The 19025-nt window shown below is 34.8% G+C and overlaps 2 protein-coding genes across 2 annotated transcripts in view; both read right to left on the bottom strand.

The window, feature by feature from the left end:
* The window catches only part of LOC111510203 (myrosinase 1), a 408217-nt gene that overhangs the window by 285345 nt on the left and 103847 nt on the right, over positions 1-19025 (bottom strand). The window lies entirely within an intron of this gene.
* On the bottom strand, positions 7697-16089 carry LOC111510184 (uncharacterized). Its single transcript, XM_023166074.2, has 3 exons — positions 15930-16089; positions 8804-9031; positions 7697-8449 (listed from the first exon to the last, which is right to left on the bottom strand). Exons 1-3 carry the CDS (start codon positions 15985-15987, stop codon positions 8229-8231), a joined length of 507 nt encoding a protein of 168 aa, XP_023021842.2. The 5' UTR covers positions 15988-16089; the 3' UTR covers positions 7697-8228.

Below are 19025 nucleotides of genomic sequence, written 5' to 3' on the forward strand. Positions count from 1 at the left end.
TTCTACTGAAGGACAGGGTCATTAATGGTGCATGTGGATTAGACAATTAAATGGAGTTTGTGAAACTAATACTTCCAGGATGTTTTTGATATATTGCTGAGGAAATGATAGAATAGATAGAAGTGAACTGAATTGAATTAGTTGTACTTGTGGTTCTAATATACGAGAATTTAGGATACATTGAAAGGAGTATATTGTTAGGAAATATTAAGTTTTGGAGAAGAGAGGTTTTGGATTTCTACTTCTATATCTTTATTCATTCATTACCAGGATTGCTACACAATTCAGTAAATGAAAGAGGTGAAATTTCATTTACATAGAACTCTGTTATCCCCAATGGCTGACATTCGATGTTTCGGAATAAAACACTTCAATCTTCACAAAGATGTAGTATTTTTATTTCGTGTAATATTTGGGATGCTCCATACTTTTTCCATGATGCTCAAAACTTGAATAGTGGCAGCAGATATTGAGGTTGGAGCTGCATAGAAGACCGACTTCATCAGAAGAGTGTGAATCTAACATTCCAAACGATTTAAAGTACCTGGTTTTATTGATTATATTACCACATTTGAACATTGGAAATTGGTCCTATTTAGATATTTGAATAGGTAGTTTTAGACATGCCCTGATGATGCTAACTAGGTTAGCCAAACGTGCGATAACAGACAGTATGTTCTGGTTTGGAAAATATCAGAAGCATAAAATATCCACGTCAAAAAGCAACCTTCATAAGGAGTTAGGTGCCAGTTAATTTGCCTAAAATGTAAGGGTGGTAACCAACCCCATCCCTCGAAAGAATCTCCTCGTAATAAACAAATAATTCTTACTTTTTTACGAAATCAAATGGACACGTATTAGCAGGTTGTCATGAAAAGCAAAAATTTATTTTTCTTTATGAAAGTTCTGAACGTAAATTGTACCTCAAAAACAATTTGATTTATTTAAAAAAGTTGAACTCAATAAAAATACATTTAAATCTTCAAATTATCTCGAAAACTAATCGTTACAAAACATTTCTTTTAACAGAGATGTAAAGGTATTCGAAAGACCTTTTAAACAAGGTGCCACTCGACCTACTTTCCCTTACTTTTTATATTCAAAAACGGCTCTGTTGAGTTTTCGTTGTTACACACTGTATACTATTTCAGTAGATTGGAAGTATGAACCTACAACATTCAAACAGTTTGGGCAGTATATTTCCAACACCTTCCTTTGATATCTCTAGATCCTCAGCTATCTCGAACCACTTCACTTTGCGATCATCCAAAATTATTTTGTGAACTTTTTTGATATTTTCGTCGGTGTTTTTGTGAAGTATACTTCTAAAATGTTTTATTGTGCCTAGTTAGAGGTCCTACAGAATGGCCACCAAGGTCTCCGGATCTCACTTCTGCAGATTTTTTTCTATGGGTTCAGTTGGAGTCTAAAGTGTATGAGATAGAATCAACAACATTAGAAGATTTGAGGGGGAATATTATGAGGCATGGCAGAGAAATAACTCCCGAGATTCTCAACCATGTGAGGACGGCAATGGAAGCTCGTTTGTATTATTGTATGGAAGTTGGTGGAAACGTTTTTTAACATCTACGATAAACATTTTTTTCTTCTCACTGTCCAGTCATCAGATTTTGATTCAAGAATTAATAAAAAATCTTTTTTCTGAATTTTTGCTTCCATATTTGTCTCTAGAACGAATATTTCAAAATGTGGCCTTCTGTATAATTGTTGACCTGTTTTTTTATTATTCCTGCAAATCTGCTTATCATGGATTACTTCCCCTGTCCCGGGGTGGGACAGGGGACGTAACATAAAATGTGAATATGTCAAAATGTGCCCCCCTGTATACTATTGTTGACCTGTTTTTTAATTTTTCCTGAAAACCATTGTACCAAAAGTTATTCAGGGTGGCCCGTTTTGAATGGAATGCCCTATATATATTTCAAACAGAATTATGCTTTCAAAATATTCAAAAGACAGTACCTACATAGATAGTTAATATAATGGCAAAAATAATGTATGTAATTATTATAAAATAATAACGAATCCAAGTTCGCATTTCATGAAATAATAATATAGGACAATAACAAAATAATTAATTTTGTTTGTGGTTTTCAAATTTTACTCTGAAAATGAATTCATGAAATTAATAAAAACCAACTTCTATAAATTAAAACCTGACCTATTTATAGTCGTACTTGGACTAGTTCAACTGATATATTTACTTATATAATATGTTTTTGTTGCGAATATGATTGAAATTATAGTTATACAAGGCTTTTACCATGTGGGTATTTACAATTACGCGGAGAATATAAATTAACTTCTATTCAATTTGGTTTTTCATCAGGTTATATGCGAAACTCTACTAATACGAATATTGTATTATGAATTTTCTGCAACCTTCACGATTACCTCAATAACTTCATTTTGTTGTCATGAATGTTTTTTGTGGTAGATTCAACTTAAAAAATGTCTGCACGAAAATTTCTCATTATATTTGGATTACGTGAAAAAAGCCAATAACCCTAAGGGGAAATGTACTTGCATATAGTACATTATATTGCATGTAGAACAAGGAATACGTTGGGAAAATTAGTTAAAAATATTAAAGACAAAATAACCAAATTCGAGAAATCAGGAGCATATTAATTGAAGTGTAGAACGTGCCCTAAGGTATATATTGGTCAAACTGGCAGGACATTTAGGAATCGAAACCAGGAACATCATACGAGCTATGTGAATGAGAAAACAAATTCAACATATTCAAATCATCTTCTAGAAGAAAATCATATCTTTAAAGGAGACTTCGAAATTCTGCACATAGAAAATGAAGGTTTGGAACTGAATCATTTGTCATGTAGACACTCCAAACTCAAAAGTTCACGGCCTCCCTGTTGTAGGGGGAAGTACAACCGTGGAACGGGCGATATTTCTCGCTCGCCTCACTCGTGACTTCTTAGCAGCCACTGGCATTCGTGTCCTATCAAGGCAGTGCTGTTTGGTGGTCAACAGCACGCCTTGACTTAAAGTATGATGGATACGTTGTAGATTGGCGGCTATTCGCCGCACTGTGGCATGAAAGGTCTGGTGGCCATCACACATTGGATACGAGACGCGTGTCGTCTCGCCGACGTGATCTTAGCCTCTATCTTGTGTACACGCCGTTCAATCTTCCGAAACGCAAGGCTGGAATTTCGTCCTTCCGATTCGGAAAAAAGTTATTATTATTATTGCGTACTTTCTCAACAAGATGGGGCTCCTACACATTTTTCTTTGGAAATTGTTGAAATAAAAAGCCTACGAGACGAAGTCAACTATTCTAGATGATATACAGAAAGATATTACCAGGTGAGGTGTGCTATCAACATCTGATGTTCCACAGAATCTAAGAGAGAAAATAGAAGCTTGTTTATAGCTCCAGCTCAAACGCTTGACATAGATGTATCTCCGTAATTTTTAAGACAACACCAACACAAAACGACATGAAACAAACGAATGGCTTATCTGTGATTCTGGTGGTGTATGTTTTTAATCAATGGCAGAAAGAAAAAAAATGAAAAAAAGGTAAATTATTTAGGTATTTTACGTATCGAATTGAAATATGCAGTATTGAGGCCATCGACATCTCTTTTAGTATTAACACTATCGCATTTGAGGATATGTATCATTTCGCTCAAAAGTCTTTTGGATGAATATGGTTGAACATCTAGTATAGCCGGATGATCAAAATCAAAAATGTGTTCATATTCTTTTTCATGTTCAACGAGACTTGTGGGTTTTGTTATTCAGTTTTAAGGAGTCTCTCATGTGTTCTGAAACTCATGTTTTAAAATACCGCCTGGTTTAACCAACATATCATTAGAGACAGCTTCCACAGTTCAATTTGTACACTATATTGGATTGTATTTCTCGTTTTCTTGTGGTGTTTTTGTTTTTTGTTTCGAGAAAAAATGCTTTCCAACTGTATTTTCATTCGAAAAGGACACTTTAATTCGTTCGGTACTGAGTAGCATTCCAAGTTTATCAGACTAGTTAACCCTTTGTTAGTTTGAAACTGTCCTTATAAGACGAAACTGTTGTGATGTTAGTTACAAATACAAGTGGTAAAAAACAGAAACTTTTTTTTCATTTTTCGTTGAATTTGGAAACATCTTCAAAAATACAAATGGGGAGAAATTGGTGGAAAACTCTAAAGCTACTTTCAGTATTTCACGCTTGAAAATCCACAATTTCAACTCCAATATACTTCTTCAATATCTAGTTCCATATAATGATTCATTACTGACTGGGCTAACATGTAGATTCATTAAAATGAAAATATAAATGTATTCATGAAGGCAAAGTTCACAAAGAGCTTGTTTATGTGTTCAATTAAAACTAACACGGGCATGTCTGTCATTAAGCAATTTCATCATTACCTCATATATTTTCGTCAATGTCGCTGTTTCTCTAAATGGCTGGCATTGTCACCAGAAAGTTAGTATTGCTATTATTGTTTTCAAGTTTCGCCGGGCGCATGTAAATAGCGAAATCCGAATTCGGAAATGGTTTATTTGTCACGAGCTGTGGAAAAGAGGAAATCCATATTATTGGGGCTAAAAACGGAAATATTTTGTCCCCTCAGAAACTCAATGGTGGAAATCGTATATCGTTATGTATCATCGTTTCTGGGTTACAGCATGTCAAAAATTTCTTGTTTCTATGAAAATAATTTTTCTGGAGCACTTTTGAATGTAGAATTCAATGGTGTGAAAACTTATTTTTCCAAATGAGATATCTAGAGCTATTGGTGGAGAACAATTCTTTATGGGACACCCTGTACATTCCTGCCGATTTCATTATAGCTTAAAATTACCCTTCCAAAAATGTAGCAACTTGATGTTTTGCTAGAGGCACTTTTGCAATACAGAGTTTTTAGGTTTTTTCGTGTAGACTTTCATCAAGTAGGCTTCGGACGACTCGATGCGATGATAAAACAGAAAGAAATTGTTCCGTAGTAGCTATCAAATGTTGAAAAAGTTTTCCACAATAATAATTAAAACTCATAGTTTCGAAGAAGCTGTTAACAATTCGTTCTATATTCACTACTAATAAATGCAACTTCAATAATAAATAAAATAAATGTATTCAAACTGTTCCAAAATATAATAATGAAACAAACTTATCAATTATTAGATTTTGTTGAAGGCAGCAGTGTCATCGAGCTCTTGCAAAGTTTCAGTCAGCCAATTAATGAATACTTTATCATTTTCCACAACACAAGAAATTTGTAAATTTTTTATACCATCTGCTTCAATTTTTCTCACGTTTTCTTCCATTGCTTTCATCAGTCTCATCATCCCAATGTTTAGCATCAAGAATAATTTTTGATTTTGCAATGTTTTTTTTCGATTTTTTAGCAGCATATGCAGATATGCAGCTCTAATTTTTGCTGCAGCGTCATTTTCTTCTTCATCAGAATCAGAAGCAAAAATATCAACTCCATTATCTTCATCATCAGGTTTGTATTCTGGTGCTGATGGTTTGGCTGGGCAGACTATTGGATGAACTGGTTTGGAGCGATGTGTTCAGATGTTTCCAGATTTCATTGATGGATAATAATTATAATGATAAGAAACAAACAATGAAATGTATTTCTTTGGAGAAGGTGTTCGGTATGTTTACTGGCTTGTTCTACACAAAAGCGACACCTTTTCTGAAATTTTTCGTCGAATTAATGAGTTCAATAGGAGTGCGAGAAGCGACTCTTTGCATCACTGCCGCTTCCAGTTCCTATCTAGAATTGGTCGTCAATCCAAAAATGAGATCTTTCAACCTTCCTAGAGGTAAAAGTCCATCGGCGTTAGAGCCGGTGACCTAGTCGGCCAACGGTTGGATGCTTAATTGGCTATCCAATTATTACCAAAACTGCAGCCAAAAAATTGGCGACAATTGCAGGATTGAGGGGCGAAGCCCCTTCTTGTTGATACTATATTTTTCTGAGCTCTATTAGTGACAGTTCATCGACAAAAGGTTCAATATTTTGCCTTGAAGTTTCTAAATACCTCTGAGATGTGAAAGAGTACCATTATAAATCAACGAGCCGATAATTCTACCACTGAGAACACCTGCTCACACACTGAATCCAAATCTTCCTTGACTTCTCTGCTCCACAATAGAATGAGTCTGTTGTTGGGCCCAAGTAGGAGAATTGTAGCGGTTAAAAATGCCGGTACTGCTCACATAAGGACTTGGTTACAACTTTACAGGACCTACTTGCAAAAAGCCATGTGGCGTTCAAAATCTCCTATTCTGAGTTGATGAACTCTTCTGGTCCTGTATGGCTTGAATTTGTGTCTTTTCAGTTCTTGGAAGGCCTGTAGATATTTTCAAATTTCGCGTTAACGTTTTGCGATTATTTTCAACAGCTCCTAAAACGACTCCTTATCCCTATTTGATTTATATAATTTTGGCATTTTCCATTTCAAATTGACCACCATCCGTTGTGTCGCAAAAAATGTCTCTAAAAGTTTGCCTTCTCTTTGGATTGCTTTTCCCCGGTTTGTATTGAACAGACTATGATATCCAATTTTTTCATAATTTCCATACTTCATTGAACAAAAACCACTAATTGAAAAGCGTCTTTACTGCTTAAATCAGAATTAGACAGCTACCAATAAAGATTTGAATTCTACATTGTCTAAAGACTACTTATTGTGTGTTTCTCTACATGGAAAAACCTGAAAAATCTGTATTTTGAAGATGACTTTAGCAAAATATCAAGTATGAATTGCACTCAATGTAAAAAGGCGACTTGAAAGATTTTGAATACGCTATATGAGTCACCATACCGAACACCAAAACGAAAATAGTTCAGGAGTTAACGATAACACAGCATTTCCATAATATTAGTATTGAATATATCAACTATTGAAAGAGTCATTTTTTCTAAATTATCCGCAAGGTGAATTCACCGATCAAAGAATTGGAATCAATGAATTCGCAGCTATGGGTAAATATGTCGCAACGGTTTTAAAACTTCCAAAACCAGAACTTCATACTGGGCATACGTTTCGAAGATCATCTGCCATCCCACTAGTGGATGCAGGTAGAGACAACACTGCTTTAAAGAGGCATGGAAGATGGAAGTCAACATCTGTAGCGGAAGGATATATACTAGTAGATGCTTCGATGAAAATTAAAAATGTCACTGCAGAGAGAATCTTGAATTCTATGGAACAACCGTCTATCAGTGACAATATAGAAAATATGCACGTGGATATAGAATCATCGATACCACTCGTTACGATATTCAACTGTTCGAGTTTCAGCATCAGTTTTATTACCAAAAAATTATTTTTTTCATAGAAATAGTTCGAAATATAATTTATAGATATTTTCAGTCAATAAACTGATTTCACTATCACGTGCTAGAAATCGCACGTTAAAAGGTAAGACCTCGTTGATCTCTCGCTCTGAGAGAACGACTTCTGAGGGAGTGACAGCTGCTGGTTAACGGAATATACAGTTTTCAACTACCTCTCATCCTTCACAACTAAATATTAATTTGAAATATTCCTGTAGTGGGTCATAGAAAAATTATATTAATGATTCAGTTCATTCTCACGAGTAATGGTCACATTTCCCGCTCGTTGAATAATATAGTATTATTCTGAAGTCAATGTATCATGTGAGTAACTATTGAAACACCACGTCAACAAAAAATATTTTATTCTTGGGTATATTATAAAGTACTTACATAAAATATTTCAACACATCTACTCTGAATAATAATGGCATAACAAAAGGCATCGAAAAACGTTATTTTCTTTGTGTTCGATTTCTGAGTTCTACAAAAATCTTTAATGACTCATTTCTCGATGGGATAAATTCTGATATGAGTACCTCCTGTTCCTTCTGTAGGAACATTTGATGCCTTAATTAGCTATAAATGTTGTTGAAAACAGCAAGAATGTTAAATTCACACATATCACTGTATCGTAACTGAATATTTTTTTGTTCATTAGCACTTAATGTTTCCTTAATAACAAATAGTCAACTGTGAGAGGGGAAAATGAACTATAGGTAATTTTTCATGAACAACAATCAGAACTATTGAAACCTATGAGGAAAGGAGTAAACTACAAAAACTTATAGACTAAAAACCCTCCAAATTTGTCTTTGGGTTTCTGATTTGAACTATATCAAAAGACAGGTTTTCTGCTAGCGTATTCTACAGAGGTATTTCAGTTTCTGAACATAAGTAAAGTACCGACTGGTATCAAACTGAACAAAATATTGTTGAGTGTGATGCTGGTTGCCGCATTACATCCATCGTATTCGCAGGTACCGCAATAAGTGACGGTCCTGCTTGTATCGTAAGCGAGATCATCAGGACATGATCCTTCTTTCAGATTTCTTGGAACTAGTCTGCACTCCCGATGGACAACTGGCAATCCGTAGTTTCCTGAAAATATATGAATTATGAATGAATATTTGCGATTTTTTATATTGAAATAAATGGTCCTTGTTCTTTGCATTATTACTTTCATATAAATATTTACAAAAGAGATTTTATTTAACAATTATTTATGCAGAAATACCTAAGTGTTGATTTCATGCGTTGCATACAATTCTTACAAAATTCTGGTAGCTACGACCTTTGGATAGCTTTCCTGTTTCAACAAATCGTTCGTTTTCGAATGGAAAAATGATTTTTGATCCTTTTCAATAGCTTATATTTCAACTGAAAACCCAACTAGTTTTTCAAGAATCACGTTTGAGTCTGATAATATAAGTAATAGTAATTTGTTAAACTAACCTTTATAAACTCTTTTCAGACACACACTTTTCTGGTTGTAGTTGCCAGCCAAAGTATCATCGCAAACTTCCAAATGAGGATCGTTCCTGACTGGTTGGATCTGTCTATTATTACCGTAGTTGAAGTTGTCGAAATGCCTCCTATTCTCCTGGATTCTAGTGATATTGAAGTGGTCTCTACAGGTGACGTCATAATCGGAATAGCATTTCCAGCATTGCAGAGTATACCCTGGAACAAAAATGTATTTTCAAGGTTCATGAATAGTGTAATTTCTGCCAAGAAAACTATACCCAGAAGATACAAGTTATTCGTTAGATATCTATAGAAAGTCCACTGTTAGTTCTAGTGGAAATAAACATTGCACCAGAAAGTGACATTCAGATCAAAATATTGATCAGTTGTTCTTCAATTATGTTCTTTGTAAGAGTAGCTTCTTTTGCACTCCATCCAAAGGAGAATGTCAATAATTGGAACTATGAGCAAGGATGGTCACCTTATATCTCCATCTTCAATTACATTCTATACGTCTATTAACTCTTTGCCATAAGAAAATGACGCGGGAAATTGAACCTGGCTCTGGATGATTGTTATTGTTGTTACTTTGTGGCAATTTGTTATTGGAATCTATAAAATCAATAGGTTTGTCAGTTGATTTCAACTTGGAAGTTTTGACCTTGAGGTTCCAAATTATCTAATTCAAAAGTTTGATCAGTGTGGAAAAAATTGACGGGTTAGTATGTCGTGTAAAGAGATATGGATCAAATTTGTCTCTAAGATAGGAACTGTAGGTAAGTGACCATAGTGTTTGCTGAATGGACACTGGAGCAGTTTGAAACTGACCCTAATTGTCATCGAAAAATCATCTTCAGCGATGAGGCCCCTTTCTGGATGAATGGGAAACAAACTCAACATAACCAAACAAGCTCTGGCAGACATTTGAACAATAATGACATTAATAGATATTTCAAACGAATAAAAAAATTCGATAATATACCTCACATACTTTGTTTTGTTTGAATTCAAAAGTAGGAATCGCTTATTGGAAAACCCAATACTTAAAACTTGAGACTAACAAAATCTAAACCCAGGAAAGTGAGACAGGATTTGGTGAAGGCCTTAAGCCCAAGGGTTTAGAGTTGTTTCCAACGAAGACATTGAAAAAATTACATTGATAGAGTTATCAGTTATCTATATATGAGTGACTAACATAGCACTGCATTGAGATCAATATTCGAGCAGAGCAGGTACAGAATGGGCTACATGTTGGGTCATGAGAAAAGCAGAATAAGCTCTGAGAAACAACAATACTAGTAGGGTTGCCTTTTATTAGAGAACAAAATCAAATATTAATCATCGAAAATCACTTTATTGTTTTTCAAAATATTTCCCATGAAGATCTATACACTTTTGCATACGTTTCAACCAATTGTCGAAGTACTTTTGTCACTCTGATTGAGGTATCTCCAAAACATGCAGCAACCGCTTCTTCAGGTATCGAAAAACGTTGACCTCTCAGTTTGTTTTTTACGTGCGGGAATAAAAAGAAGTCATTCGGTGCCAAGTCAGGACTATACGGCGGATGACTCATCAAACCGATGTTTTGGGTGCTCAAAAATGCAGTTGTTTGAGCCGATGTGTGAGAGCTCGCATTGTCGTGGTGAAGAGTGATCCGTCTTCGGCGGTTGGTTTTTCTGATTTCTTGGAAGACAACTGGCAAACAAACGGTTGTGTACCACTCAGAATTGATTGTTCTGCGTTGTTCTAGTGGTACGGTTGCGACATATCCAGTTCTTCCGGAAAAACAGGCGACCATTTGCTTAGAACTTTTGTTGGATTTATACTCTTCTTGAAACACCCATACAGTCGACTGCTATTTACTTTCGGGCTCATACGCGTAAAGCCACGATTCATCATCTGTCACGATGTAATAGACGTGTTTCGAAACACCGCGATCGTATTTTTTGAGCATTTCCTTCGACCAATCGACACGAGCCTTTTTTTGAGCGATTGACGTGAACAATTTTTTTTGACAGTGGAATGTTTATGCAATATCGAATGTATGCTGGTCCCACTAATGCCTAAGGTTGTCTCAACCTCACGATAGGTCACATGACGATCTTGCAATATCAGTTCGCACACAGCATCAATGGTTTTCGGAACAACAATTGATTTTGGATGACCTTCACGAAATTCGTCTTGGAGTAAACTACGACGAGGATTCCATTCACCATACCATCGATAAACACTGGTCCTTGATGGAGCTTCATCGCCAAAAATTGAATTGAGTTCATCCATGCACTATTGCTGTGTTAATCCACGTTGAAAGTTGTAAAAAATAATCGCACGAAAATGTTCACGAATTATTTTCATTTTTGGGCCGGGATGAATCTTTTGAGTTACTGTAAACAACACAAATAACGCGTGTATATCAAATCGCTCAGAATATGTATAAGGTCAAAAATGTCCAACTTTAGTCAGTTGCCAGATTGTAACACTAGGGTTGCCAAATCCTGAAACATGAAAGGCAACCTATCGTAGCTGATTTCTTAAATCAATCATTCAGGTGATATGTATAATGCTGCAAACAGTAGTAGCGAGAGGGTGTTCTAAGGAAAAATGTTCGTCCTCATCATCGTAGATCCCAGCTACGGCCTTCTGAACCGTAACGGAGATGAAGTACTGGCCTACATGGATGGCTCAGTCTTTCGACTTCAAAAAATATAATAGTATGAGGGGTGCACATAGAACGCTCAATAAAAATAGGGCTTGATTCAAACTCAATTAATAGTAGCAATCACTAAGAGGACCAATATGGAAAGACTGACAAACATCCAGTGAACAACATGGAAACTGAAACCAGCCACTGTACACAATGATGGTTACATACAAATACTTGCTTTTTTGACGGGAGTGACAATGAGAACCACACCAATAGCAGCACTGAAGATACTCTTGATTCTCCTACTCTTACGTTTTGAAATGGGAGAGACAAGAAAGAGCTAATTTGATTTGGAAAATTCACCAAACTAGAAGGGATCAGGCAAAATGAACATTTCAGATTATTTAGAAAAACGAACTACGCACATATCATCGAGCCACATGACACCGAAGTACACTTTCGACCGAAAGTCCGTGTGTGAAGAAACAAAATGTGAAGAGTAGATGAACAGTGAACATACTCATCATAAATACCTTGTATTCAAAAGGATCGAAAATCAAATATAGGACAGGAGCTGAAATATATCATCCAGGTAGGAATTTATTTTACAACTACCTGCTCCGTTACTACATATTTGTGGAAGTGTATGGAATATTTCCCTGCACCGTGCATAATAATGAAATTAGTTAATAATTATTTTTATAGAAAGCAGGCCGTCCTTGTTACGATAATGTATACAACTGGCGACCAAAATATGTATAGTGACTGTATACCAGGAAGCTTAGAAGTCCATCTTTGCTCAAAAATGGATATCTTCTGGAAGTCATGGTTGTTCAAATATCAACCGATAATGAAATTGTTTGGATTTGCAAATTTCGAATCACTCCAACATTCAAGTATAGTTACAGATACTGGTACTTCCACAATAAAATTTCCCAATTAGTCGCGCATTGTTTCGAACAATTAACTTTTGTAATTGAAACTAGGTGTTTTTGAACAGTGTCCTTCATATAACAATGAAATCACTACTGTAATGATTATCTGCATAATTTGATGTTCTTTCAAGCATTTTACTATCCACAACATGTTCTAGATATGTTGAAAGTTTTCAGTGTCGTTCAATCGTCACAAGTTGTTGCCATCTTCAGGGATACAAACACTTCACTATTGTCTGCGTATTGTTGAAACTCAATCAAAATAAATAACGGTCAATAATCCCGAAGAAGGGCGAACATAATGGAAGCTGACCAAAAAAGGGCTATCCAATTCATTCGTATAGTGTTCCACGCCAGATGGGTTGATCAGTTTGTTGAAATTGTGCTTAATAAACCACCCCACCAGTACCAACAATATATTTCTATGGATATTTAGTTTAGGGTAGGTAAGCCTCTTATCTCGATGTCATAACCATATGATTAGTCACCAATTATGACCCTTTTGAGCAAATCTGGATCGCCGTTGACGTCACCTTGTTTTTTGAACACTACACGAAGTTGTAATATAATTATTTCATTTGTTTATTGCAACTGCCTGTTCTGTTTTTCCGTTAATCACTATACAGGGCTATTCATGATGAGCATTAATTAGCCGTTTCTGACAAACTTTTCAACGGATCAACCTGAAAATTCCACAGTATGCATAAGTCAATATGACCTACACGTCTAAAATATTTTAGACGAAGCGGCGTTGTCGCTTCTACTATTAAGTGGCGACTTCTTTGATTTTTCAAATAGAACACCCCGTATATAATATCATATTATGATTCATTATCACTTTGTCAACAAATTCATATACTATTTCCCTATACCTATCTATTACCGTTTAGAAGATATAAATTAATTTCGATATTTTTTTTACCAAACATGAACTTTTATAAATGCTGATAATCTTGAACTCTCTTGCACTAAAACGATCAAATTTGAAATAGAGTGGAGTGATACTATGTGGATATTCACTCCGAGTCATATTTTCATTTGCCTCATACAGGGTCTTCAAAAAATGCAGATACTTTGATCTCATGAAAAAATGAGTGAAATTCAATTTTTTCAAATGGAACACCCTGTATATTTCAACATTTTTGAGCTCTACATCCAATTTTAGATTAACTTTGTTCAGATAATACTATTTCTATTTTGAACCGATTTCGAGATAAACTGTTTCAAACGGAAATTGACGTGGTTTTCTTGCTCGTTTTTTTGAATTCATCACTTATTTTGGATATTCAACATTTTTTTTTATACTTAGTAATATTTCTTTTTCATCCAGTTTTTTAACTGTCTCAGATCAGTCAATTCGAAATTGGTATGTACCTACCTTAGAAAAAGTTACAATTTGTATACATTGACGTATTGGTCTTGTGAAAAATGCAAAATAATCGTAATAACTTCAACATGCATCGATTATCAAATAATCGACTTGAAGTTTTCAAGTCCAAATATTTAGAAAACGGTTGCTTACAGCGACTACTAACACGGGTAGCTTATTTACGTAGATATGATAGAGGAATCGATTTTTTTACTGAAAAATGTGCTAGGAGTACGCCCAAAAAAGTTATGAATCTTTAAAAAATAAAAAGACGTGTAGGTGGCGCCTCCTACGAGTAAGAGCAATAAGAACATCAGGTTCGAATTCGACACCTCAAAAACCTCCTATTACCAAGTTTCGTTTGATTAAGTTCAGTATTTCAAAAGTTATTTGAAAAAAACGAAAATAAAAATAAAACTTCAATATACTGTATCTTGGAAACGAAGCGTTTCTGGACATTTATTTATTTGGACAATTCATATTAGAATCTTTCACGTATAGTCAGTGGGCATACTTGAAGACTGGCTATAAATCAAATCATCTAAAGGAACAATTCGTTCAGGCCAGTCTCAACACCCTACACAGTAGGTTAATGGACTGACACCTATCAGAAAACAACTACTCCCCTGGCTAATACCACGAAGGGCGTTGGATTATATCCGACAGGTGTCAGTGCAGGATTCTTCACAGAAGTTATTCCTGCATATGCTGTTGGCGATACAACTGCCGCAATAGATTTTCAATTATTGGAACACACTTGCAGACCGGTTTCGGGCTGTTTGGCCACTCGTCAGTGCAAGGTAGTGTATATCATCAACATAAAGTCGATGATTTCCGATAATTGAAAATCGAATTCCGTCAGAGTATCATTCCTCGAACTAAGCTGAAGACTACAACAAACAACAGGTTTGTCGTCGCTCCATCTGCCTGTGAACGAGGTAACCAACTGCATATCCAAATTTGCCCAATTCCTCGTAAAAGGAAAAAAATCTTTCACGTATAGTCAGTGGGCATACTTGAAGACTGGCTATAAATCAAATCATCTAAAGGAACAATTCGTTCAGGCCAGTCTCAACACCCTACACAGTAGGTTAATGGACTGACACCTATCAAATTTGGATATGCAGTTGGTTACCTCGTTCACAGGCAGATGGAGCGACGACAAACCTGTTGTTTGTTGTAGTCTTCAGCTTAGTTCGAGGAATGATACTCTGACGGAATTCGATTTTCAATTATCGGAAATCATCGACTTTATGTTGATGATATACACTACCTTGCACTGACGAGTGGCCAAACAGCCCGAAACCGGTCTGCAAGTGTGTTCCAATAATTGAAAATCTATTGCGGCAGTTGTATCGCCAACAGCATATGCAGGAATAACTTCTGTGAAGAATCCTGCACTGACACCTGTCGGATATAATCCAACGCCCTTCGTGGTATTAGCCAGGGGAGTAGTTGTTTTCTGATAGGTGTCAGTCCATTAACCTACTGTGTAGGGTGTTGAGACTGGCCTGAACGAATTGTTCCTTTAGATGATTTCATATTAGAATATTGTGAGGAATCACCTTCTGAAGTTTGTCATAGTACTTTTGAATCACCCTGTATTTCTACAGCCATCAAGCGATTTCAACACTGAACATGGTTTGGCAGTAAAGAAACTACCTTGTTGAATTTCAGCCTTTCTAAGATTGACAAAACTTTCTATGTTTTGAGTTGAAATGGGCATAATGCATAATGGATTAAAATAAGACTCCTGCATTAGTCAGTGATTTGTCATGACATATATTTCAAGCTCTGCGTCATTGACAGTGAATAATAGTGGTTGTAATAATTACGTATTATATGAATAAGCTAATTTATGTTGAATAAACGGAAACCGTCATGAAACAAGAGTAAAGAGGTATTTAGGTGATCCTCTCCCCTACATAACAATTGTTTTGGACTTATGAGCATGTCCATAAATTTGAAACATGAGAATATGTTAATGAGCGAAATCGAAATTATTAAAAATAATGAAGTATGCATCAGAAATATCTTGATGATGTAAACTCAAAACAACTTCCTCATATAACTTGTTGATGAGTGATTTGATTTTCAGATTGTATTTTGAATCAGTCACACCTTATGAAAATATCTCAACCTATATTTTCAAAAGCGCCATACCTGTGTGAGTGATCGCGAAGATCAAAACCAAAACAGAAACCGTTCGAACTTGACACATTTTCACTGTTTCAATAAAAATAAGAGTAATTGTCAGTGAGAGAGTTTAATTATACGCTTTGTGCACACTTTATAAAATTTCAGCTATGACTAATGTTGTTTTGCTCTTTTAGATCTTTAAGAGTTAAAATGAAGTAATGTCTCCCACCATCCACACCTATAAGGATAAGTCTATAATAAAGTGATATTGTCATGGCAATTTCGAAATATTCAAATCGATTACGTTCTAGATTCACCGATTCTTGAATGATCAGTGTAATTGATGAAAACATCATATTACTGAATCATACTTATTTGAACTCTCCGTGATATTAGAACTACAGATATTGTGAATTTTCAGCTTTTCTGAATGTTCTTGAAAAATACAGTCCATCATTAACACAAGATGCTGATAGTATTAGCAATGCAGTGTTAGTTACTGAACAATTTACAAGCCACATCTCAGCTTATTTTCGGAAAAAAAGTTTCCATTGTTCCTATTTTGAAATATCAACCGAATCCTGAAACCTCTCAACATTCATACATTTGTATTTGTTCAGGATGAAGTGCTTTTCATCATACATTGCACAGTTTTGTGTTAATTCTTCAACCTGTCCAATAATAACACTAGCCAACAAATAAGAAAAAAAATTGCGGCTAATATTATAATGGCTCTACATGAGAGTTTAAAGTATCCTGACTAGGACTTCAACATCAAAAATTTTCCATCACGTAGTAAAGATTTTGAGTTATAGTTATTTTTATTTTATACAAACATTTTCACATATTATAGGGAAATATAAGATCAAAACAAGAAAAAAACCATATATTTTGAAGACAACATACTTTATTTATAATACAGATGAAAAAACATTCAAATGAAGTCTTTTGTGCATAACCTTTTTGCAAATGTTGACTTTCGTTTCATGGTTTTACCTCATTAGGAACCAACAATAATCTACTTTCATTACTGCATCCCATCTGCCTTGGTAGCGTTGCTCCATTGTCAGTATATATGTCTTGGTGTAATCTTTCCCCTTGTTCATCACTGACAGCACCCAGGAAAAAATTCAAATGGGAGTGCAAGAAATGGATTTTGAGAGACATGCAGTAGTTTACAAGTATTTCTTCTACAAGTGTTTCGTAATTTTCAACTTTCTTGCTCCCTGAAAACCCCGAAACAATTTTTTCGAAAGAACTCCACGCGGCTAATTCAACATTTCTTAATTTTTGATCAAACTGTTGATCACTTAATTTTGGAAAAACGTGTTTTTAAGATATTTAAACGCATCAGCTTCTTTGTCTAATGTCAAAATTTTTCGGTAACCCCAGTTTATTGTGTAATGGAGGTAACAAAACGTTTTTGGGTTTAACAAGAGGTATATTCTCCACGTTAGCTTGACCTGGAATATATTTATCTTTCCATTCTTTTACTTGATAATGACTCTGTGTTGTCCTACTGTTCCAAAGGCAAAGAAAACAGCAAAACTTTGTAAATCCGCCTTGAAGACCTAGGAATAGTCCTATGACTTTTAGGTCACCACATATTTGCCACTGATACGTATTAGGTATAACTTATTGCATTTAGAATAAGTGATATACTTTCGTGTGTGATATACAAGTGATATACAAGTGATATACAACTGCATGTGCAAGAGGAATAGAGGGTCTTTTGTTATCATTATGGAGCAGAACGGCTTTTGAACTTGTTTTAGACGAATCTATAAATAATCGCCATTCGTCCGGGTTATGTGCAAATCCTGATTTTTCCATCACAACATTTGGATTTACACAAACACACATTCATTTGACACTTGGTGTTGACCAGAAAAAAAATCGGAGCCAAATATTTCTGGATTATTCATACTCCACAAGGTAAAAAAAATTTACCATTTTAGTTCCACATGTGACTAACGCTATAGCCCAGAGATCTAGCATGTTTCTTGAGCCAAAGATATACAACGATCTACCAAATGAATTGTAACAACTAAACTCATTATCTCTGTTCGAGAAGAAACTGAAATTATGGCTGATTTCAAGATCAAGAATTTTAACACATCGATTATTCGATATGAAAAATACATACTATGATTGATATTAAGTTGAGGCTATTTACAATAATTTCTTTCACACACTCGTTCTGTCAGATTTTTCTGTGGAAATCTGAGGCATGCCATCATCACATCAACACAAGTTATACTTTCCTGATTTTGATGATCGCGCTTGCCACATATTTCATGATTAATTTATGACGTAAATAACGTTTGAAACGATTCTTTTCTATTAATTATCCTTATTTCACAACAAATTATAGATACAATTCGTATATTCCGCTGAATACTCTTAATCTTATCGTTACGATAACCTGAATAGTAATTTTATTTTTAAGAAATTTTCGGTATTATTATTTAGTATTATTTCCTTGGAAAAAAATTATATTGTTTAAAATTTTCTTAAGCCATTTTTATTCCAACTTTGGTCTACTGCTCTTTTTATAATTGAGCTATATCTAAAAGTCTCAAGCTAGTTGAAAACACATTCTTCTGGTTAACCTGAATCTCATTTTTACCCTTGTTTTCTTTTCCATTAATTTGACTGTATCACATTTCATTCGTCAACATCACACCATAATAATATGTCACCACACACAAGCTGATAATATCAGCTTCGGTGGATTTTTTGTTTATTCTAAGCCTCATATTACTAAGTTTTTTTGAATCATTTGATTTTGTAACAATAGAAGGTCTCTGTATTTTTTCGCTATTTTTGAATGAAAAGTATTATTATTATTATTATATTTACGGGAAAAGAAAATTTGGAATGTCGTGTTCATTAAATTTTTGTGAAAAAATCATAACTCAAAAATCTTACGTATAAGGGGATTTTTACTCTCATTTTCGCATTTAGGGACCAAAATTAACAAAGATTTTCCCCTGGCATTACAGTCATAAATTGGCTGTAAACTAGTGTTATGGGTTTTTTCTTCCTGTTCCAGGTCACACCATTTCCAAAAATAGCAAAAAGAATCTATCAAATGATTATAGTTCATTTCTTTCATAT

The sequence above is a fragment of the Leptinotarsa decemlineata genome, unplaced genomic scaffold (genome assembly GCF_025532065.1).
Source record: "Leptinotarsa decemlineata unplaced genomic scaffold, Ldec_3_MD MMD2_tig00000010_RagTag_RagTag, whole genome shotgun sequence".
In the NCBI taxonomy this organism is placed as follows: domain Eukaryota; kingdom Metazoa; phylum Arthropoda; class Insecta; order Coleoptera; family Chrysomelidae; genus Leptinotarsa; species Leptinotarsa decemlineata.